The 22,028-nt window shown below is 35.3% G+C and overlaps 2 protein-coding genes across 2 annotated transcripts; one reads left to right on the forward strand and one right to left on the reverse strand.

Moving 5' to 3' along the window:
* Nucleotides 1–9,186: 9,186 nt before the first annotated feature.
* Nucleotides 9,187–14,962, reverse strand: LOC106425752 (protein SEMI-ROLLED LEAF 2). The gene is made up of 18 exons (XM_013866463.3): nt 14,376–14,962; nt 13,749–13,823; nt 13,512–13,627; nt 13,309–13,423; nt 13,089–13,217; nt 12,965–13,012; nt 12,721–12,890; nt 12,455–12,651; nt 12,090–12,382; nt 11,653–11,802; nt 11,115–11,576; nt 10,883–11,029; nt 10,732–10,801; nt 10,489–10,616; nt 10,206–10,412; nt 9,977–10,114; nt 9,774–9,902; nt 9,187–9,687 (listed from the first exon to the last, which is right to left on the reverse strand). The coding sequence occupies exons 1-18, from the start codon at nt 14,508–14,510 to the stop codon at nt 9,322–9,324; spliced, it is 3,075 nt and encodes a 1,024-aa protein (XP_013721917.1). The 5' UTR covers nt 14,511–14,962; the 3' UTR covers nt 9,187–9,321.
* A 1,352-nt stretch (nt 14,963–16,314) lies between these two features.
* LOC106425829 (leucine-rich repeat protein 1) lies at nt 16,315–19,072 on the forward strand. Its single transcript, XM_013866547.3, has 6 exons — nt 16,315–16,765; nt 17,803–17,874; nt 18,059–18,202; nt 18,294–18,365; nt 18,449–18,520; nt 18,749–19,072. Exons 1-6 carry the CDS (start codon nt 16,539–16,541, stop codon nt 18,819–18,821), a joined length of 660 nt encoding a protein of 219 aa, XP_013722001.1. The 5' UTR covers nt 16,315–16,538; the 3' UTR covers nt 18,822–19,072.
* The last annotated feature ends 2,956 nt before the right edge of the window (nt 19,073–22,028 follow it).

Raw genomic sequence — 22,028 nt, forward strand, 5'->3', positions numbered from 1 at the left:
TGTGATTCTCTTAAGCAGTATATCAAATCCATATAGTTTAATAATGATGCGTTATATAAACATCATAGTTTTCCAACGGTTGGTATGACCAATCAAAGTTACAGAATCAGAAGATATTGCACTCCAAAAAAGGTATTTATTTAGGCAAATAACTTACATTTTTTTGCATCTTTTTGGATGTAATAAGTTATAGTTATTCACGTTCTATAAAGAGTAATAAGTATAGAAGAGAAACAAAGGTAAAGAACTAATCAGGAGGAGTCAACGGGCTTAAGGAAGTTGTCAAAAGGAGTGGAGCTCGGAGGATTGAAGAAAGGAGGATGGTTTTGATACTCAGTGACACACATATTCGAAGCTGCTGCAGGTGCACCCAGTCCCATAGTCTCCCAAGAGTTTGGCTGATCCACAAAAGGATTCCCACCACCACCAGAAGGCAAAGCAGGACTACTACTTTCCTTAGTTTGGTTGCTGAACTTGTTGCTTTTTGCAGACATGAAAGACATCTTCTCTTGCTTCCCCATGAGAAGAGCCTCGCAATGTCCAGCCATTTCTGTGTATGTCATGTCTGGTGGATCAGACACTGAGTATCTCCCTAACTGTGCTTTTGTCTGAGACACCTGAAACACAATTTTCATTTAAAGCTTGCGGAATATTCACAATGCAAACGAAAACTCGAAGCCTTATAAACCAATAAAGATAAAGATCATACAGCACTTTTAACCCTAGTTTTTAAGGGGTTCTTAAGGGGTGTGGACTCCACAAAAAATTAAAACCCACCCCTTTCTCCTCTTCTGCAAGAGGCCAGTTTGGTGAAATTCTTGTACTGTTAGCGGATACCACTGACGTATGGCAGTGGTCCGCGATTGATTAGTTTTTAGTGTTTTTTGAAAAAATCAGACAAAAAAAAACTCATTGTGGACTCTTAGGGTTAAAGATGCTCTTAGTGCACTAAGAAGTTCATCGATGCTTAGGAGGAACGCAGTTTTGGCATTTGGTTGAGTTACTGAGTTTCATCCTGTGGGAGAGAGAGACGTAAGTAAAATGAAACAGACTGATGTCAAGAGTAAACAAAAGGTGGATACATTACATACCATTTCTCGTGGTTTGTTGTTTTTATCTTCAGAACGGTGAACATGAACTGGAGATTCTGTCAACTGTGTTCCAACAGGACAACCGTCGATAGGTATAAAATCTGAAACTAGCTGCTCTTTTATAGACGACGAGTCTTGCTGCAAGTTAAAACCAGAGAGCCAAGGTAAACGCCGGATCTAGCATGCAGTCCGTGGCCGGCGAGTCTTTTCCTCCAGAATAACCTACATATCGGAAGGAGATAAGGAGAGAGGAGAAGGAGCAAAGGAAAACGAGAAGAATGAGAAGAAGGAGACCCTCCGCGACGTCTAGAACTACCGCACGCGCCGGAAGATGAAAACTGAACGAGGGTTTGTGTTTTGTTCGAGAGAGAGAGAGTTAACGACCGTGAAAAACTGAATGAGGGTTTGTGTTTTGTTCGAAAGGTTTGGTTAACATTGTAAATTTTTAAGTAACTTAAATTGTTTTTATAAATGACATGGCATGATCTAGTGTCATTAATTAGCTGATTTAGTGTGTACACGTGATAGAATCGGAGTCCGTAGAAACTATCTCCTTTTAATTTTTAATAGGATAAAACCTGCACAGAATTATATATAAATTAATTAAGAAATATCGTAAAAAAAATAAAATTTATATTATTGATCGAATTAATATTTTAGTCCTTGAACAATTTCTTAAACATATTTTTGTTAATTACATAATTTGTTTACAAATGAACTAATCTCATTTTTAATAATATTTAGATCAAAAAGTTATTTATGTCTACTATTTGGTTACAATGAAACTATGTCAGGTCGGTTTTATATCATGATTTATCAATTTAAAATTTAATTGTGGTTAAGAGAAGTTGACTTTCACGTGTAAATCCTATCTATCTTCGATATTTTTCTCATTTTTGTGTCATTTTGGTTATTTCTCGATATAAATATTGATTTTTGAGTTTATTCTCATTTCTTTCTTTTATTTTGACATGAGATTTAGAAAATGTTTAAGATTCAAAATTATTAAAGAGATACATATTTAGGTTAAGATCTGCGCCTTGAATAAATATTTTATATTTATTACTTATTTTATATTTTTCTGCATAATATAAAATAATAATTATATATTAAATAACTAATAAATCAGTTACTATAATGTAATAAATTGGCTTGCACATATAAATCAAATGACTACTCTTGTTTATTCGCAATCATTTTAGGATAAATAAATCAAAACAATCAATCTTATATATCGTATATTATATATAATTAAATTTAAACGGTATGAAGTATATATATATTAACATAAACACCTATTAAAATAAAATTATTTGTTTATATGATTTTATTATCATTGTACCTTATTATAGAAAAAAATTTAAATATATCATAAAATTTAAATATATCATAAAAGTTTATGTGAGACTCTTAACAGTTTTAGTAATTTATACTCGTTTAAAAAAGTTCAAAATACAATATAAACAAAAAATCTAAATTTTTAATATATGATTAATTTAATTTTTTTATTTATTTTAATAATAAAGAATTAAATAAAAATGATAGTAAATATACATATTATTAGCATCATTATTTAAAATAATTAATTACTATATATATCATAATCACCGTAATTCAGTAGGTTTTAATTAAGAAAATAATATATAATAAATTTCAATTTAATAAATGAATGGTCCATAATGAACATACTATATAATAAAAATTCTCTAACAATTTAATTTTAGACTAACAAAATTTTCAATTGATTTATATATAACAATATCTTTTAATAAGAGCATCCGCAATGGTGAGGCTCACCATGAAGTTTTTAGGCTTATTTTATTATTTTGTTTTAATAGTTAAGGACCCTAATCAAATATGTAAGTCCAATGGTGAGTCTCACTTTTGGAATCCTTACTAATAAAAAATTATATTTAAAAAAAAAAGTGAAATTAAAATTTTTATTTATAACATGATTTAATAGAAAGATACAATATTTATTAATAATCTTCCATCACCAAATTTGTTCTAAATATTTTCAATCAAATCATTTTTCAATCGTTGATGTAAACGTTTATCGTGAACATCATCCCGAATGCCAAGCATATTAGCGATATTTGTAGGCCTGTCGGTATGTACCCGTGAACTTCTCGTGCCGTCTTCTTCAAATTCATATATATCGTACTAAATATATCCATCTCGTTCATTTTCGAAATCCTAATTTCAATCGTAACCGCAAATCGATTGAAACTCCATTCCCAAACCCTTAATTGAGAGGAAACAAGATGAAAACTGATCTAAATCGAACAAATATATAAGTTCAGGCTTCGATTTACCATCGTGAAGCCGATGGAGAGAAATCGCCGCGCTATCGCCTAATCGTCGAGAGCTCTTTTTTTCGGTCTCGGTCGAGAATGACCTAATTTTTCTAAATTCAACCCAAGCCCAAACCAAACCCGTTCCACTCAAACGTTGCCACGTACATAAGGATCAGCTCCTTGAACTCTTTTCCCACGGACCAATCCTTAGCTAAATTAACATAATAACTACTCCCTCCGTTCCTAAATGATTCATGTTTTAGAAAAATATTTTGTTTCTAAAAGATCCATATTTTACATTTTCAATGTATGTAATAATGGAAAATTGTAAATTTCAAAAACATTAATTGTGTTTACTGAATTTTGATTGGTTAAAAATCATAGGAAATAGCTAAACACAGAAAATCATACATTTATTATCAAAATTTTAAATGTTTTCTTAATAAGTGTGAAAATTCTAGAACATAGATTATTTAGGAACACAGGGAGTATTATCTATATATAATAGCAAACCTGATTTCTTTAGCAGCTGATATCATCTTTTTTTTATAGGAAAAAAAAATTAGCATCCAATGGTAGAGTTTATCCTGAAAATATGATCCAATGGATATAATTTCGTTTAAGATAAAAGGTATGACGTCATCAAGTCACGTTAGCAATGGTCACCAATTCATAGCTCCTCAATGACGCCTCTTTACACAAACTGCGATGGGTCATGTTTTAAGAGTTGTCTTTTTTCACAAACTTATTAATAGAATAGATCGTACAAGTTTGAAATTTTTCTTGTAATTCATCAGATTCTCTCTCGCTCTCTTGCTGGATTTTTCTTTTCTCAGTTCCCTCCACATCCTAACCCGGTCAAAAAAAAAATTTGGTGAACACTCGTGGCTGCTGATCGATCGTTGTTTCCCTTGCCCTCTCTCCTTTCCATTAAATCAATTTGCTCACTGTTTCTCGATTATGTGTTCATATAAGTTTCCAAACTCTATTGATGTTCCTTCACTCTTTTCGAATTTGTATAATTGTATGTGTAACTAATAATGAATGGGCAGAGTTATTCCAAAAGCTCTTTAAATCACTAAAGTCAAACGTTTGGAAGAAAGGAATAGTGTAAAAAGGGGTTAAAACGCACTGATTTGGTGTTATTCGGTTGAGAAATCGGATCTTTGCCAAAAACCTTTTTTTAAAAGTTTTTTCATGTAAGAAATCAGTTAAGTTCCGCTAAAATCAGTAGAAAAGCAAGAATAATGATACAAAAATTAGACAAAAAATAATGATACAAAAAAAATGTTAATAAACAGTTAACGGCTGTGTTTTGAGTTGTTGGCTATAGGAGATTTTGAAAAGCAGGAGTGGCCTACACATAAATACATGGTGCCTCCTATGTGGAAAAATATGGTTGGAGAATTGTTACGCTTTGTTGGATATACAAATATGACCGTATTGCCGCACTCTTCCTACGTTATCTACTACAATATCAAAAATAATATGGTTGGTGATTGTAAACTTTGATGAGGTACCATTGCAACATATATATGTATGTATGCATAGGTCTGATAACATCTATGTTGGTAGTGATGAACATGAGATAATTTCATTACCAAAGATTTATAATGAGCAAAGTGAATAGTATCTCTATCACATAAGTATTTTTTGGGAGAAGTTGAACTCTAATTATAAATCTCTATATTTGTGTCGCCTTCCCCTTAAAAATTAACGACACATATTTTTATTAAGTTTGTATGAGTAAATGATATTTATATAGTAAATGTAGTATTAAACATAGTCGTGTTTCACAAAAAAAAAACATAGTTACTCATTAGAAATAGAATGTGTAAACATGGTTTTTATCAACTTAAATTTATTCATTAGATTGTCAAAAGAAACATACATATAAAATACCCATGATAATAAAACAGCACTAGATAATTCAAGTTAATGAAATCAAGTTGACAAAAAAGCACTAAATGAAATGACGGAACTAAAACTGGGATAACCAGCATTTCATGATTGTAAGAATATCGTTGTACAACAAAATACTTGCTCTTCTATTCTTTTGTGTAAATATGGGTAATGGTTATTAAATGAACTGAAGCAATTCTGTAAACAAACTTATCAATCGACACATCTTTTAAATTGAGGGAGCTTATCGGTAGAAGAATTCAAGAGAAGTTATTAAATTTTGAGATTCCATTGTTATTGTTTTATGAATTTTTAAAATTTAATTAGAATCCATTGTTATTGGGATGATGACTTTTAAATTCCACTCAAAATCTTTTGTTATTGGAAAAGTTTAGTTTTCATTGATTTTAAGATTCTATTAAAATCTATTGTTATTGGGATGTAAATTCTCTTTGTTTTTACTCATAAGACTAAAATTTAAGAATATTATCTATATCCATAAGATTTTTGAAATCTATGCAATAAAATACACTCGCATACAAAAACACACAAAATTGAACAATGAAATAATAAAATCACAACTTTAACTTAAAAGTAGAAAACAAATATTAAAAATTTAATAAAAGGTAAAAAAAATTAAAATAGTTTTAAAAAGTATTTTTGAAATTCAAAAAGAATTAAAAAAAACAATTTGAAAAAAAATCGAAAGCTTTTATATAAAAAGTTCAAATTTAAAACCATATATTTTAAAATCATAAAAATAAATTTTGTTTATATATCTATATATTAAAAGGTACAATGACATTTTGTCTTTTTAATAATTGAAATGATTCTTTTTTCTTTTCTCCTATTATACCTTTAATTTCTTACCTTAAAAATTAATAACAATCAATAGTTACACAAGTAATGAAAATCTATGTAAGAATATTGGATAAAATTTGTTAAATCTAGTCAACTTGTAAAATCTTCTCAACTATTGAAATCATCAAATTCCATTTCCCAATAACCCCTCCCCCCCGCTGAAACTTTCTCCAAGTTTCTCAAATATTGTTTCAAAATTATATTAATAATGTAATATTGCTTTCCCCCGCGGTTGAATCCTAGTTATATTAAAACTAACCTAAAGATTAACGCTAAGAGACAGTCAGAGCACCCCATTAACGAACCTCTCTTAGAGTTCAAGTTTATAATTTTTTATTATTAATTTTTTTATTTGATTTAAAAAAAATAATAATAATCGAATTAATCGTGAGCTGCCAGCGAAGCAGTGATGAACTCGCTGGACGCAGGTTCACTGGAAAAAACTAGGGAGAGGCAGGTTCATCACTGTACATTATTTTAATATTTTTTTCTTTTTAGAAATTTGTGTGAACCCCTGTTGCTGTCTGTCTAGCTCTTAACTTGAATCCCTTGTTTTCCTTATATAATTTGGAAGACCGAAGAAAATGCCCGACTCTGTCTGTATATGCTTTCGCAATTAAAAAAAACAAAAAAAAACAAAAGAGGGCATTATCGGAAATCTTTGCTACCGAAGAAAATGGCCAACTCTGCCTGAATATACTTTCGCAATTAAAAAAAACAAAAGAGGGCATTATCGGAAATCTTTGCTTGAAAAGTTGAAACGTGCACAGACTTCAAAAACCATTACTATATATATCCTCTTTTCCTCTCTCATTCTTCAGACCTGCAACTAAACTTGTTAAAGAAAAATGGAGAATTGTTTGATGGATCGTGATCAAGACGTAGCTACTAACCGGTGCATTTGGGTGAACGGACCGGTGATCGCCGGAGCAGGACAGTCCGGTCTAGCGACAGCCGCTTGTCTTCCTTTCGTTGTTCTCGAGAGAGCAGACTGTTTTGCTTCTTTGTGGCGAAAGAGAACTTACGATCGTCTCAAGCTTCACCTCCCAAAGCAGTTCTGTCAGTTACCGAAATTTCCCTTCCCGGAGTTCCCGACGAAGCGTCAGCTCATTGATTATCTTGAGTCATACGCCCCACGGTTTAAGATCAGCCCTGAGTTCAACGAGCGTGTACAGACGGCTACAAGCGGGTGGCGAGTCAAGACCTTGTCCAACGCTGAGTCGACTCGGACAAAGGTTGAGTATGTTGGCCGGCAGCTTGGGGGTGCGACGGGAGAGAATACGGAGATGGTGATGCCGGAGATGAAAGGGCTTTCTGAGTTTACCAGCGAGGTTTGTTTCTATTATAAGTTATATCCCTCTCTATGATCTCTGTGTTACAGATATATTCTGCATATGTTGTGTTTTTGTGTTCATAAAATATCTTAGGTTTCATAAGGTCTTAATTCTGATTACTTTTTGCGCAGATGACTTATTACGTGAACTGGAATGGTACTCAGGCCTTGGATCGTGTGCTTGACCAACAGAAAGCCCAAGTCTGCTATGCCATTTCCATGACACGCCAACTGGGCGCTTTGCTTCGACTGGAAGGGCTTCTTGAACCGCACGAAAGCCCGTCTATCCAGTACGTCATCAATGAAACACGGCGACTTTTGCTCGACAAAAAAATGCCTATTGGATGTGGGTGGGACGGTTCGATCCCTCAACTCGAAATGCTCACCCCTTTCTACACTTTAAATGGAATAGTGTTGAATGACCTTGTGCCTCTGACATATAGCCTTGAGTCGACAAATCCCGCATTTGATGAGGAGGTTAGAAGATTCAAGGCTACCGAAATAATTCATCACTACCTAGCGAAAGATGATGATACCTTTGAGGGAAAGTTGTTAAGTTTTCTCATGGATTCACCGGTCTCTATAGCGGTTCGAAGCTATGACTCATTTTGGAGGGTCGTTGGAAGTGTAAGTAGTATATGCCATTTTACTCAGATTATATATATATGTATATTTGTACTTACTAGGTATATGTTTGTTTTCTGTAGGAAATATATTACCCGACAGAGACTGACTTGCACAATGACACAAGTGGACATTACCATGTAATGCTTTTAACTGGGGCAGGATACGATGAGAAGGGAAATGGATTCTGGGAGTGCCAAGATTCGTATGGTGATGGACGGGGAGATGGAGGATTTATAAGAATTGCAATGGGAACCAGATTGATAAGTCTATTTGTTGAGATGTCAATCGGGAAGTTGACAAAATCAGACTTCAAAAAGCCATAACTTCTCACTAAAAAATGGCGATTTCCCTTGTCTTATCCGCTTCAGTTTCGGTAGAGGTGGTCTCTATCCAGTTCCTACTCCACCTCGGATGTGGAAGTCTTCACCGCTGTTGCTTCTCCTACTCTACCTCTGGTTTGTGCTCGTCCTTGCAGCCTCGTTGGCCCAGTCGTTTAGTGCATTACAAAGAGGTCTCCTTGGATGGTTTTCGGTTATGCCATTTCTGGGGCTCTGTTTTGCAGAGCATTATAAAGAGGTCAGTTGTTTCCGGTCATGTTGTGGTATGGAGGTCTTTGCTCATTATTATTTCGGTCGTGTGTTTCTTCTAGTCTCAGATTTGGTCTTGTTGTGGTGCTTATGGTCCAAAATAATGTTGACCTTTTCCCAGACTCAATACTTGTGTTCTGGTTGATCTTTAGGTTCCCGTGTATTGGGCTTTGTCTCTCCATATGTGGAGGTTCTGATTATGAAGATTTAGAATCTTCCACCAATGTATTTTATTATGTATCTTCTATGGTTTCTTTATGAATGAATTTTGGGTTTAAAAAAAAAAAGAGTCGGCATAATCACCTTCTATAAAAGACAGCTTGAAGGAGAAGATTAATATTCTTGAAACAATGCCACATATGGTACAAACGATGAAAGCATTATATAAAAAATGAATAAAAGTTGATTTATTATTATTACTACTATGGTTCCTTGTTGTTAGTCAAAAGGGTGGATTGATTAATCATATATAATCTAATATAATGATATTCACTCACTCCAGAAGAGTATTTATTTAGGCAAATAACTTACATTTTTGCATCTTTTTTATGGAATAAGTTATAGTTATTCACGTTCTATAAAGAGTAATAAATATAGAAGAGAAACAAAAGGTAAAGAACTAATCAGGAGGAACCAACGGGCTTAAGGAAGTTGTCAAAAGGAGTGGAGCTCGGAGGATTGAAGAAAGGAGGATGGTTTTGGTACTCAGTGACACACATATTCGAAGCCGCTGCAGGTGCACCCAGTCCCATAGTCTCCCAAGAGTTTGTCTGATCCACAAAAGGATTCCCACCACCACCAGAAGGCAAAGCAGGACTACTACTCTCTTTAGTTTGGTTGCTGAACTTGTTGCTTTTTGCTGACATGAAAGACATCTTCTCTTGCTTCCCCATGAGAAGAGCCTCGCAATGTCCTGCCATTTCTGTGTATGTCATGTCTGGTGGATCAGACACTGAGTATCTCCCCAACTGTGCTGTTGTCTGAGACACCTGAAACACAATTTTCATTTAAGCTTGAGGAATATTCATAGTGCAAGCGAAAACTCGGAGCCTTATAAACAAGATAAAGGTCTCACTGCACTAAGAAGTTCATCGATGCTTAGGAGGAACGCGGTTTTGGCATTAGGTTGTGTATCAAGAGCAAGCTGGTCCTCTGGTGGAGTCGGCGCTGCATCAATCTCCGGTATAAGAGACTGAGTTTCATCCTGTGGGAGAGACAAAAAGTAAAATGAAACAGACTGACGTCAGAGTAAACAAAAGGTGGATGCATTATACATACCATTTCTCGTGGTTTGTTGTTTTTATCTTCAGAACGGTGAACATGAACTGGAGATTCTGTCAACTGTGTTCCAACAGGACAACCGTCGATAGGTATAAAATCTGAAACTAGCTGCTCCCTTATAGACGACGAGTCTTGCTGCAAGTTAAAACCATCAACACAGTTAAGTAAACTCATGTACATTACAAGATTATAATAAGATAAATGATGGAACATTTTTAAAATGTACATCTGATAGTTTCCCAAGAAACTTCATTATCATGGCAGCATAATGTTCTCTAGGTTGATTTTGTGTAGTTTCTTCTATGGCCACAAGTGAAATCAAAGCATCATCATCGTCTTCTTTTGATCCATAACCTTTAGCTGGTTGCTCTTCTTGTCCATAGAACACAGCATCTAGCTTGGAATCTTCCACTAGTTGAAGAAACGGGTCTACCTGATATATATAAGCAAGAACATGTTTTATTCATCAAACTGTATTATTACTAGCACGGATGAAGACGTTTGTCTACCGTTTTCTCCTGTAGTGCGGTTTTCGCGTTATTAACAAGAGGAGGGATGTTGAAGGCTCTTGCTGCGAAAATGATCATTGATGTAGCAAGAGTGAAGAGTGATCTACGCCTTGATGGCTGCAATGGTCCTAATATTGGCAACACAAAGAGTTAATGCAACACTTCTCATGACATTAGATGCATAACAGTGAGTGAAATAAACAAAGTAACATCTACACTTAGACAAGTATAATGGACTAGTACCTCCAAGAGAAAGATTTCTCAAAGAAAATGCCAGCTGAAAGCTCCAGACCAGGACTTCATTGCTTGAGTTCTACATAAATTTGTATCAAACGCGTGAGATTTGGTAGCTTGCTAACACTAACATGAACTAATGACAGTATAACTAGTGTACCTTAGTCCTTCCAAATAGAAGTACTAAGCTATATGTATTAGCAATGGCTTCATAGTTTTGTGGCATGTTGTGAGGAGACAAAGACTGCACCCATATGGAAGAAAGCAAAAGACAAATCTGGTGGCTGCTTAATCTTAAAGGTATCACCTGAAAGGAACACACAAAACCAATTATACGACAATGATAAAACCATCTCAGAGTTAATATAACAAAGCACATTTATGAAACTTACTGGTTTCTCTTCTGAACCTCCCAAAGGATCCTGATCAGATACCATTGATGATGGGTTCCTTTTCACACTCTGACTCCTGCTGTAACTTGACTTCAACCGGCTCAAGACTGAACTTGTATTGTTCTTTGGCTCCTCCTCGTCAAAACTTTCACCTCTACTAGCAAACCTTGACTGTGACCTGCTAAGCGTTGAGACTCTCTCAATCTTTGCAGCACCATCTGCAGATTTATCTGACTCCATCTTCAGTTTTCTAAACAATGCAGCTGAAGAAGAGAACACAGACACAGTTCTTGACAGTGTCCTCTGCATGTCAGCAGGTCTTCTAGACTTTGGAACTGAGTTTGGACAAACAGAAGATGGGACCAGAACAACAGAGAATATACGGTGGGCACCCATCCTAGATTCATGGTCAGCACAAACCATAGCTTGAAGCAGCTGATGGAATAATGCATCTGGAAAAGCCTGTGTAAATATTGCATAGTTACACATTGAATGTAAACAGATGTATGGAAGAAAGTTCAAGGTTTAAGCATCTTGCCTTGTTTTCATATGATAGATTTGGTATGGCTGCTATAATCTGTGCTGTCCGGAAGACAGCGGAAATTAGGGTTCTTGCCATGACTGTAATGTTTGACATGCTTTCTAACATGACAGCCATTATGTCAAGGATAGGACCTGCATCTCCTACCTACATTGTCAGAGAAACTATCAGTTATGTAGAAATTGAAATATACTCCATCTGTTCCAGTAAGATAGATGTTTTATAGGTGTTTTAGAAAACAAAAATATACGTTTTATGTTTCCTATGCAGAAATTATAAATTTCAAGAAAATTAATTGATTTTATTAAATTATCTTTTTGGTCAAAAATTATGGAATGATATATTTTTTAATACGTATGAAAACACTAGAAAACCTAGGAACCGAGCTAGTATCTAGCAAGTGTTGTATAGATTTCAGATTCAATATGAGTTACCTTCTGTGATAACTGCACTAGGCATTGCTCAACTGCAGTTTCAAACTTGAGATTGTACTGAATCATCTCATTCCCAAGATTTGAATCATCTAATGAACAATGAATGCTCTTCCTCAGATGCCTAATCATATCACTCAATGCACCAATTATTGCAACTGATGGCTGAACTTTAGTCTGTTGAGCAAGTGCAGTTGCAACATAGACTATGTCTAGTTGCATCTTAGGTTTTTTCAGAACATTCTTGTGATCAAGATGCTTGATCAGGATTGATAACAAGAAGTGCGTGTTTTGCCCTGTCCTCAGTTAACAACATTCTTGTAGTCAGTAACAAGATGAGTAATAAATCAAATGGAGATGTTACCAACCAGATCTTTCTATCAGTAGCTGAACGTCCTGCAAAACATATAAAGCAAGACCGTTGTCCGTGGACCAAACTTCATTGAAATCAAAGTAGCGGAAGAGTGACTCGAGTACACGCCTCACTGTTGTAGCTTCTTTTGCTAACTTGGCAAGATTATGAAGACAAACCCTCGACCAAAACTTAGGATTCTTAGAATCTTCCCTGCATTTTCACTAATCAGTAAAAGAGAACGAGACACATATACATATTCTATAAAGAACTAAGGCTTACACAGATACAATGGCCTTGCCTCTGTCATCCACAATTCTTGTCCAAGAAGCAATCCTTGTCTCAGCTTCTGCGGGAGAAAGTTCAGAAGCAGTGTTGTTGTCTTGTTGTTGTACAGCACCAGTGGAAGATTGAACAACTCCTCCATAATTTTCTAAGACAACAGAGACAACCTGAAAAGAAGAAAACGTTAGGACAAATGATTGAACAGTTTAGGGTTCTTATACTCGCTTCTAAGCAAACTTACATTGTCAAATTCCACTGAGATATGTGAAAACTCTCCCATGAACCAAACCTGTGAACAATACAGTGATTGTATCAATACTTTTTCTTGCAGATGGGATAAACAAATTGATATATGATGAGAGTACCAAGGATGAGAGAGCTTGGAGGCCAGCAGAACACAAATGTATTGTTCTTTCTTCTTCTCCAAGTTCGTGAGCTAGAGGACATATTTTTGGGATCAACCCATCTAAGTTAAACATGTATGTGCCTTCTGTCTGGAAAAAAAAAATCAGTGAAATACATCATCAGTCTCCAGAGTCTGATGTTGTTTATCATAAGACGGGAGAATTATCAAGAGAGGTGCACCTGACTGGTAACAAAGTCATAGATAGCTTCACAACCTAAAACGCGCATCTCATCATGCCTGGACTGATCCAGAAGGATATGAATGAGGCCAAGGTAGCTACTAGCAAACAAAGACCTGAAAGACATAAATTCATTAGTAAAAGCCATAATTTTATCTTAAAGCAGAGTATTATTTATGTTGAATTAGATAAAAGAGAGCATACATTTGTTCATTACAGGCAACCAAGAGCTTCTTGTAGATACACATGACAGTCTTTACAGAGTGAAATTGCTCCAGTCTCAGTTCCTTGTAACACCTTTGTTCAAGATAGGTTGTAATCTGAAGAAGGAAAAAAAATAGTATATATATAGAACCCTTGCTTTATAAAAAAAGCTGAAGATAACTAAATCCATAATATCATGGAATGTGTAATAAAGGATTATAGCTTGTGGAAACTCACCTTAGGAATACGAAGAGGGTTTTTGGCAGCATATTCACATAGTTTGCTTATTTTTCTGTCGTTAGGTTGCTCATCCTGCAAATTAGTAAGCATAATGTAGGAGGAAATCTTACAGTTAATAAGTAGAAACACTTGACGTGCAAAAGTGGATAATGAACAAGCTAAACCAAGAACACATTAAATTCCTTTTTCAAAAAAAAACACACACATTAAATTCCTGAGATCAAACCGTAAAATTCTTAAATCTCGGTGCACTAGTATTTGTTGGATTGCAAATTATTAATTCACATAATCAATTTTTTTTTTGAGAACAGCATAATCAATATTACTTTGCCTTAATGTAATTTCTCTCAAGGTTTTCTTGTTTTTTTTCAAGTTTGATTCGTGTTTGTTCTCAGCACAAATCAAGATCCATCGTGCAACCATTACAGTTATCTCACCCCTACTAGAAAAATTCAGCAGCTATTCGTTTGTCCTAATCTAACGAAACTGTGTTTGCTGTCAACAGCTAAGGATAAAAAGCTCATGCAAAAAAATGCTATAGTTTAAACAAATGAGAATCATGACGTCATATTTTAGGAAATGCGACATGGTAGATTCAGATGTAAAATGGTAAGAAGGACAAACCGGGGAACGAGGGAAGATGTCGGCGAGAAGTTGTTTGTATCTCTTGACGGGATGTCTGGATCTGGCTCGCAACGCGGGACAAAAGCAACATAAGCTTTCACATACGGGGAACACGGTCCTAGCAACGGCCCCCATCGTTCTCCCTCCTCAATGAAGACTCGAAAGAACAACGAAACGAGATTTTACAGGCACATGTAGGAAGCGCAGATCGTGAAATGTAATGGATCAAACAAGATGTGAAGGAGTGAGATCAAAACAGAGATTCATACGGATAGATAGATGCCAAGGTGAAATGGATGAAGAATAAGGAAAGAAGAGAATCGAGGAGCTTATTGCGGTACTTTTTTTTTTTCAAAACCAAAAATTTTGAATCGATTTACTATTTTTGTATTTTTTGACAAATAATCATTGTTGATACTGTTAAACAAAGATACCACCAAAAATCAATTAAATAATCAAAGTTTAATTGGACGTTTAAAAAAATAATAATAATAATTGGACGTTTTTGTTAGTGAGACGCTTGCACTTGTCATGTTTGTTTCTAAACATATCTACTGATTGATGTTGAAACAATGTATGTTAGGAATAATAATTGGGGGGGGGGGGGAGAGAGAGAGAGTTTTAATCGCATTCTCTCATTTTCAAACCTCTAGACCGAATTTTAAAGTTTTCTTCCTTTCCAAGAAACCGACCTATACAATAAGGCTTATTCCAGATTCAATGTCATATGCTTAAAGACTATGAACAGTAACATATATTGATATTTATTTCAACCACAACTTAATTACAATCATTACAGAAGAGGAAGAAGAATACTTGCTTGTTGTGTGTTTTATTATATGTAAAGAATATCACATTCGTACTTAAAACAATATCTTTAATATATGGATACATAAAGAACTAAAACTACCAACGAAACGATTACAGTATCAACAAATCAGGCATTGTGTTGAGTTCCTACTTCAATTCCTAGGTCACATCCAGAAGGTGGTGTTCCTTCCAATTATAAAGGCAACATGGCTTTCTAGTATGAAACTTAACTACATAGCTGCTGGCCTTTTCTTAGGCCGTTAGGGATGTTCATAGGATTTTTTTCGGCCTGGCCTGCCTAAAGCCCATCACAATCAACATTACAGATCTTCGACTTTCGGTTCTCGATTTTACATACTACATACGACTATTTTTCGTTTAAGATATGTTCATAATTCGATCAGCGCCACTTAAAATTTAAATATAAGGTGAAAAAGGAACAATCTGTACCCTTTATTTTGTCATCTACTCTGATTATTTTATAGAGGAAGAACTGGAGTTGCTTTTATTCCAGACATTTAAGTGCCTACTATGTGTTTGTCGGATCAGATTCCATCTTAAGTGTATCGAATATCATTGACTTTTTTACTTAAATATTTAATTCCTAAGTTGCACTTAATCTCTTTTTTTGGTTAGTGCACTAAACATCAAGATGTACAAAACTGTAACGCAATCAGTCACATTATACAGATTGTTGATTCATGTATAACATTGGACCAAAGTAAATAAGTAGTTTAGATAGTTTATACTTGCTGTCTCATTCGCAGATTAAGTTGCAGTTAATCCTCTCTTTTTTTTTGGGTGTGTGCACTAAACTCATATTCCATCAAAACTGCAACGCAATCAGTTACAGTTAACAGATTTTTGATTAGGAGAAGTAGGAATAATGGTGTGAACAAAGAAAACACTGTAGGTTTCCGCGTGAACTCTAGTTTCCAAATTTGACCAAACGCTACGCAAACAACCTCTTTACTCTTCTTTGACCAAACACTAGAGAAGACTAGACTTGACTTTTAAAACCAAAAATTAAGTTAGAAAAGACTTTTCATCTCTTTAAAAATCAACGTTTATTCTTTATCAATTACTACAGTAGTATTTAATTTAATTTCAAAGCTAAATCAAATCCCACACCAATAAAAATTAGATTAAAGACAGAAAAATATATTTTTTTTAAACATTGAAAAGTAGTAGTCAGTATTTATATATCCGCCATTTCCCACGGTAATCAATCCATTTCATCAACTTCAACGAGAGAGAGAGAGAGAGAGAGAGAGTAAAGGGAGAGTAACCAAACCCTAATTTCTATCTCCTTCTCCTCTGAACTGAAAAGTTCCCTCTGCTCGAAAAGCTCCCATGGCGTTTCGAAGAAACTGTGGGTTGGAGCTCTTGGTAGCTTCTTTAACTCTAACCTTCGCTCTGATTCAGCTAGTGGAGGCGAACTCAGATGGAGATGCTCTATACGCTCTTCGACAGAGCTTGTCGGATCCAGACCATGTGCTCCAGAGCTGGGATCAGAATCTTGTCAATCCTTGCACCTGGTTCCATGTCTCCTGTAACCAAGACAGCCGCGTCACTCGTGTGTAAGGGATCCTCTTTTCGAATTCTATCGTTGGTCGGAGATTATTCTGTTTGATACTCTCTCTCCGTGTTTGATGGAGTTGAACCTTTCCCTTCGCTCTATTTTTTCAGGACATAGCTTCTGTGTTTTGTTTCTAATTTTGTATTAAAAGCCTTTTTTTTTTAATTTTCCAGTCGATTAATAGGACTCTGAGATTTAACATGATGGTGTTAAGACTTATTTACATGTACCGTTTAACCGAAGCTTGTTATGTTTTGTTTGGGGAAGATAGATTGAACTTGTTTCATTAATTATTACTGCTTGTTAGAGATTTCTTATCTGGAACATATATGCTTAGTAATAGTAATAATTCATGATCAAATAATAATATGATTTGGAGGTTTCTTTGATTAATCCTAGTTTTTGCCCAGAGGTTTGTTTTTTTCTCTTTAAATTGTTGTCAACTCAAAATAAGGGATTTAGTTTATCTTGTGATGATGATTTAGCTTTCATTTGTCCTTGGAAACGTTTATCTATCATACTCTGGGGGTTTACTTTAGTTTGGTTTCTTTTAAGTTTCATGAAAATATCTTATCATATGGTCCTTTTCACAGATTCATATGCAGAGTACGGCGTTAGAAGGAAAAATAAAAACACTTTCTTGTTTAACTTTCTAGTATGAAAAAAGGGGAAATCTAAATCACCCATCTTTTTTTTTGCACAGTGTAGATCTCTCTATAGTCACATTGGATTCCTTAGAAGTCTCGAAAGAATCCCCTAATAGTTATTCCATCTAGTAATCAGTTTAACTTTCCCTACTTTGTACCTCATAATGCTTTGTTACTGCTTTTGTGAGTTCATGCGCTTTTAGAAGAATCTTGGATTCGTTGTAATTGTTGCATCTAGTTGTCGTCCCTCAGAACTTGTTGGGAGGGGGTGTCTAAAAAGATTGATTGATATGTCTTGTAATCTTATCGTCTCTTTCTTCTTACATATAAAGATTTTTATTCTGTTCTTCAAAATGTATTACTGATTCTACTTCCCTTTCTCTTTTGGCAGGGATTTGGGTAATTCAAACCTTTCTGGACATCTTACCCCTGAGCTTGGCAAGCTCGAACATCTACAGTATCTGTATGTCATCATCACTCTTTTGGCTTGCATCTTTAAACTTTGTTTCCAGTACCAGCTGTTATAGATAGTGGAAATAAAAGTTACATACCATAAAGTGCAGTTAAAGCATCCACTAAGAGATTGATTATGTAATAGAGAAAGTAGATTAACGTTTTTACTTGTCTTATAATTGATTGATACACAGGGAGCTGTACAAAAACAACATCCAAGGAACTATACCTTCTGAACTTGGAAACCTTAAAAGTCTCATCAGCTTGGATCTTTACAACAACAATCTTACCGGGCAGATTCCTACTTCTTTGGGGAAGTTGAAGTCTCTGGTCTTTCTGTAAGTTGTTTCTCAAAATTCTGAAAAGTCTATTGCTTATTCTTCTTAATGCTTGATCTCTTCATACTCTTGAGCTGTTTAATGTTTGCAGCCGCCTCAATGACAACCGGTTGACTGGTTCAATCCCTAGAGAGCTCACCAAAATTCCAAGCCTTAAAGTCTTGTAAGTTCAGTCTTTGAAGCCCTTTTTATCCAAACAATTGACTCCATGGTCTTACTAATTAACATATCTTTTTTTTCTCTCAGTGATGTGTCGAACAATGATTTGTGTGGAACTATCCCAATAGAAGGACCTTTTGAACACATTCCTTTGGAGAAGTAAGTTTCTTTTTTTTTTCCTTTTAATGTTTCACTTGGCCAACAAAGTTTCTTGATAGCGTTTCTTCTGCATTTTGAACATTCTCACTCATCTTACAAAATGCTTTACCTCATGAGGAATGAATGTGAAACCAAAGCGTCTAAGTAGTCTTTCTTTCAGATAGAATTGAATTGGATATTGCATATAAACTGATAAAGTTGCTAATTAACTTAAGAACAATTGTGTAGCTTTGAGAACAACTCGAGATTGGAGGGACCGGAGTTACTCGGTCTTGCAAGCTACGACACCAACTGCAACTGAGACAACTGAGACAACACTTCACCACTTTTATCAAATCTCACATCTATTATTATTGTAATAAGTATATATATGTCAGTAGTTGAAAAACAAAGAAGCAAAAAAAGAGCCCAAAGACTGGTGTCTGTTTAAGTAAAAACATATACATGCGACTTTCGTGTGTTTTGCATTGAGAAGTAATATTGGTATTGGTAGCAAGTTCTGCATTAACACTTGTGTAAGGTCTGTCATATAAAGCAAAAATGGTTTGGATATAGGTGCGTTATTCTCAGTTCGATTCCACAAGTAATGTTTGGTTTATATTTTTAACCATTCATTTCCATTTGACTACGATTCTACCCTTTGTGGACATTTAAACAAAAACTACAAAAATGCAGTCCTTTAAGTCATATCTGGGATCAAAACTTCAAAAAAGAAAAGAAAAAGAGGAATAAAAATGTGAATCATGTGTTTGTATACTTGTTGTGTTCTACTTTTCGGTTTCGTAGGGTCGTGTTCATGTTCAATATTTCCAATTATTTGGTTTACTCACGAGTCATGTTTGAATTTTGTGGGTGCCAAAGTTATGATCATGTTTTCAGTATTGCGCGACTGGAAAAAAAAGAAAAATTTCACATTATATATGATCAATTACTCAGTCATCACCATTTGATATCAATTAATACTTATTAAATTTTCTATGGGACAACGAATATGGTGCAACAGATTTCATCTCACTCCTCAGTTCAAAGAGTGGTTGTATAGAAAATAAGAACCTTTTCACTCTCTAGAACTAAAAGCTGATGCTTCCAATTCAGGATAATCTAATAAACAAACCTCAGATGACAAAACTTGTTCGCTTGAAATTTTATCATTAGTCTCATTGTCTTGAACACAATTTGGTACATCTCATGATTCGTTTTCTTTGAGTTTTGGTAGGGTTATTGCTTATCCTCGAAATAATTTCTAGAGATGCTTGAAGCGTCATATATACTTCTCATGTTGGGCCATGCACGTCGTTTGAATAGACTATCTACCCCAAAGTCAAAAGCTTATTTATTTGTCGAGTATAACTATATATTAATCACTTCTCATTGGATTTTTTTTTCTTGATGATATCTAAGTGAAACGATATATATATATATATGTATATATATTTGCATCTAACAAATTCCTTAAAAGAAAAATGATAACATAGAAATATTCCAATACAAAATATTTAAATCCTAAAAAGTGGCTTGAGTCTTGACCCGGGAAAAGAAGAAAAAAAAAACACAAAATGACAACAATGTGGTAAAAAACCACTTGATTAATAAAGAAAAATAATAATCAAACTAATTAAACATAATAGCGACCACACACCACATCCACATCTCCACTTCTTAACCGACCACACCACATCCCCATCTCCACTTCTTAACCGGGATAGTGGCCACATCCCGGACATATACCAGAGCCACCAGTGCAACTCTTACATCCGGGACAATCGCTGTGGCTACAAACGGGGCAACCGTCATTGCCATAGCTCAAGCTAGGGTGAATTGGGAGATAGGTAGGGCTGCGTCTGAAAGGGCCTGATTGTGGGTTCCAGCCTTGTCTGTAGTTATAGTTGCCATGGTCCATAGGAATGTCATTGGTGTCGGCTTCCTCTTCTTGACCCTTCTCCGAGTCAGAGCCGTCAGAATCTTCCTCGTCTTGATCCTTCTCGGAGTCAGAGCCGTCAGCATCTTCCTCTTCGGTCTTCTTCTCGAAGGAGTTTCTACTGTAGCCGAGGTTACTAGGGTAGATGAATGGAGAAACCAAATCATCATCAACTATGTCTTCTTCAGCTGGTGGAGGTTGTTGGTTTTCAGATTTAGGCGTGGCCGAGAAAACTCTCTCTAACGTACCGATTTGAGGAGTGGAAGAGGATTTGCTAAATCCAGATTTGGTGTATCTGCACATGTTTTTGAAGCCTTTCATCTTTCAGAATACGTTTGTGATTTTGAATGTGGTGTGAAATCCACTTTTCTCCACTCTTCTTTATATAGAGGATTAAGATGAAGAACATCGCCATCGCATTAGTTATTATCGTGAAGAGTAAGAAGGGTTTAGGTTGGTATCCATCTCTCGCACTTTCTCCTGCGGGAACACTCTGAGCTCATCGATACAGATTCTGAAAATATACACACTTTGGCTCTTATTTCTCTCACAAGTGTTGTTAAAAGAAAATGGGTCAAAATTAGTCCCTGCAATAACAAAACTCCTAATAAGGAAAAACATAAACAGGCACAAATTAAATATTTTCAATGATATTTTCTTCTTTTACGTTTTCCAAAGCCAAAAGCATGCATAATTACTACTACGTTACGATAGAGGCATGCATAATTACTACTACGACAGAGGCATGCATAAATAATTATTACTATGATAGATGTATTGCAATTAATTGCTTTAAATATACGTACCAACCTACGATAGAGGAATGCATAATTACTACTACGATAGAGGCATGCATCTATAACTATTACTCCAGATCTCGACAGAGGCATGCATCTATAACTATTACTCCAGATCTCGACAGAGGCATGCATAAATAATTATTACTGTGATAGATGCATTGCAATTAATTGTTTTAAATTTACGTACCAACCTTTTGCTATTTTGCATTTCAAAGCCCTCAAGTGCTGTAGTTTTTTTTTTTTGATAATCCAGGGGTTCCCCACTTACGTGGGTCATTCCCCTGGGCCCGGTTAGGCAGCGGTCCACTTCACCCGGGAGGGCTTTACCTGGGCTGGGGACAAGGCCCAACACCCAGTACCGCATTTGATGACAGAATGGGTAGTTCGCCTCCGCTTGGCGTCGAACCCGTGAGCATGACAATTGGCCCACAAGGTCCTTACCAAGCGAGCTACCACATCCCGACAATTGGCCCACATCCCGACAAGGTCCACATCGCTCAAGTGCTGTAGTTGAACTGTTATAGTCTCGTATATGATAATACACGATGAAACTATATACGTTCAATTACGTTAGTTATCTGCTTCTTAGCTTTAACTTTCTATGAAAAGAGACTTAATTTTTAACAATTATTTAGCCCTTGTCTTATGAAGTAAAATCCTATGAGATTCGAAAACCAAAAGTAAAATATTTTGGAAGGGAAGGCATTTGCATCTTGAAGACTAGAACCATGGTCCACGGGTTTTATATTTCAATACATACTTACTTACTGTTCATCTAATGCAATAGACT

Source organism: Brassica napus, chromosome C2 (genome assembly GCF_020379485.1).
Source record: "Brassica napus cultivar Da-Ae chromosome C2, Da-Ae, whole genome shotgun sequence".
NCBI lineage: Eukaryota > Viridiplantae > Streptophyta > Magnoliopsida > Brassicales > Brassicaceae > Brassica > Brassica napus.

Bases quoted from the DNA above. Each gene is read 5' to 3' on its own strand.
- LOC106425752 (XM_013866463.3), bottom strand. From the start codon at position 14,510: ATGGGGGCCGTTGCTAGGACCGTGTTCCCCGTATGTGAAAGCTTATGT. The intron at 13,013-13,088 runs GTACTCTCATCA...TATTGTTCACAG, and splicing joins TCCAAGCTCTCTCATCCTTG to GTTTGGTTCATGGGAGAGTT. The intron at 10,115-10,205 runs GTACATTTTAAA...TTTAACTTGCAG, and splicing joins TTCTTGGGAAACTATCAGAT to CAAGACTCGTCGTCTATAAG.
- LOC106425829 (XM_013866547.3), top strand. From the start codon at position 16,539: ATGGCGTTTCGAAGAAACTGTGGGTTGGAGCTCTTGGTAGCTTCTTTA. The intron at 16,766-17,802 runs GTAAGGGATCCT...CTCTTTTGGCAG, and splicing joins GACAGCCGCGTCACTCGTGT to GGATTTGGGTAATTCAAACC. The intron at 18,203-18,293 runs GTAAGTTGTTTC...TAATGTTTGCAG, and splicing joins TTGAAGTCTCTGGTCTTTCT to CCGCCTCAATGACAACCGGT.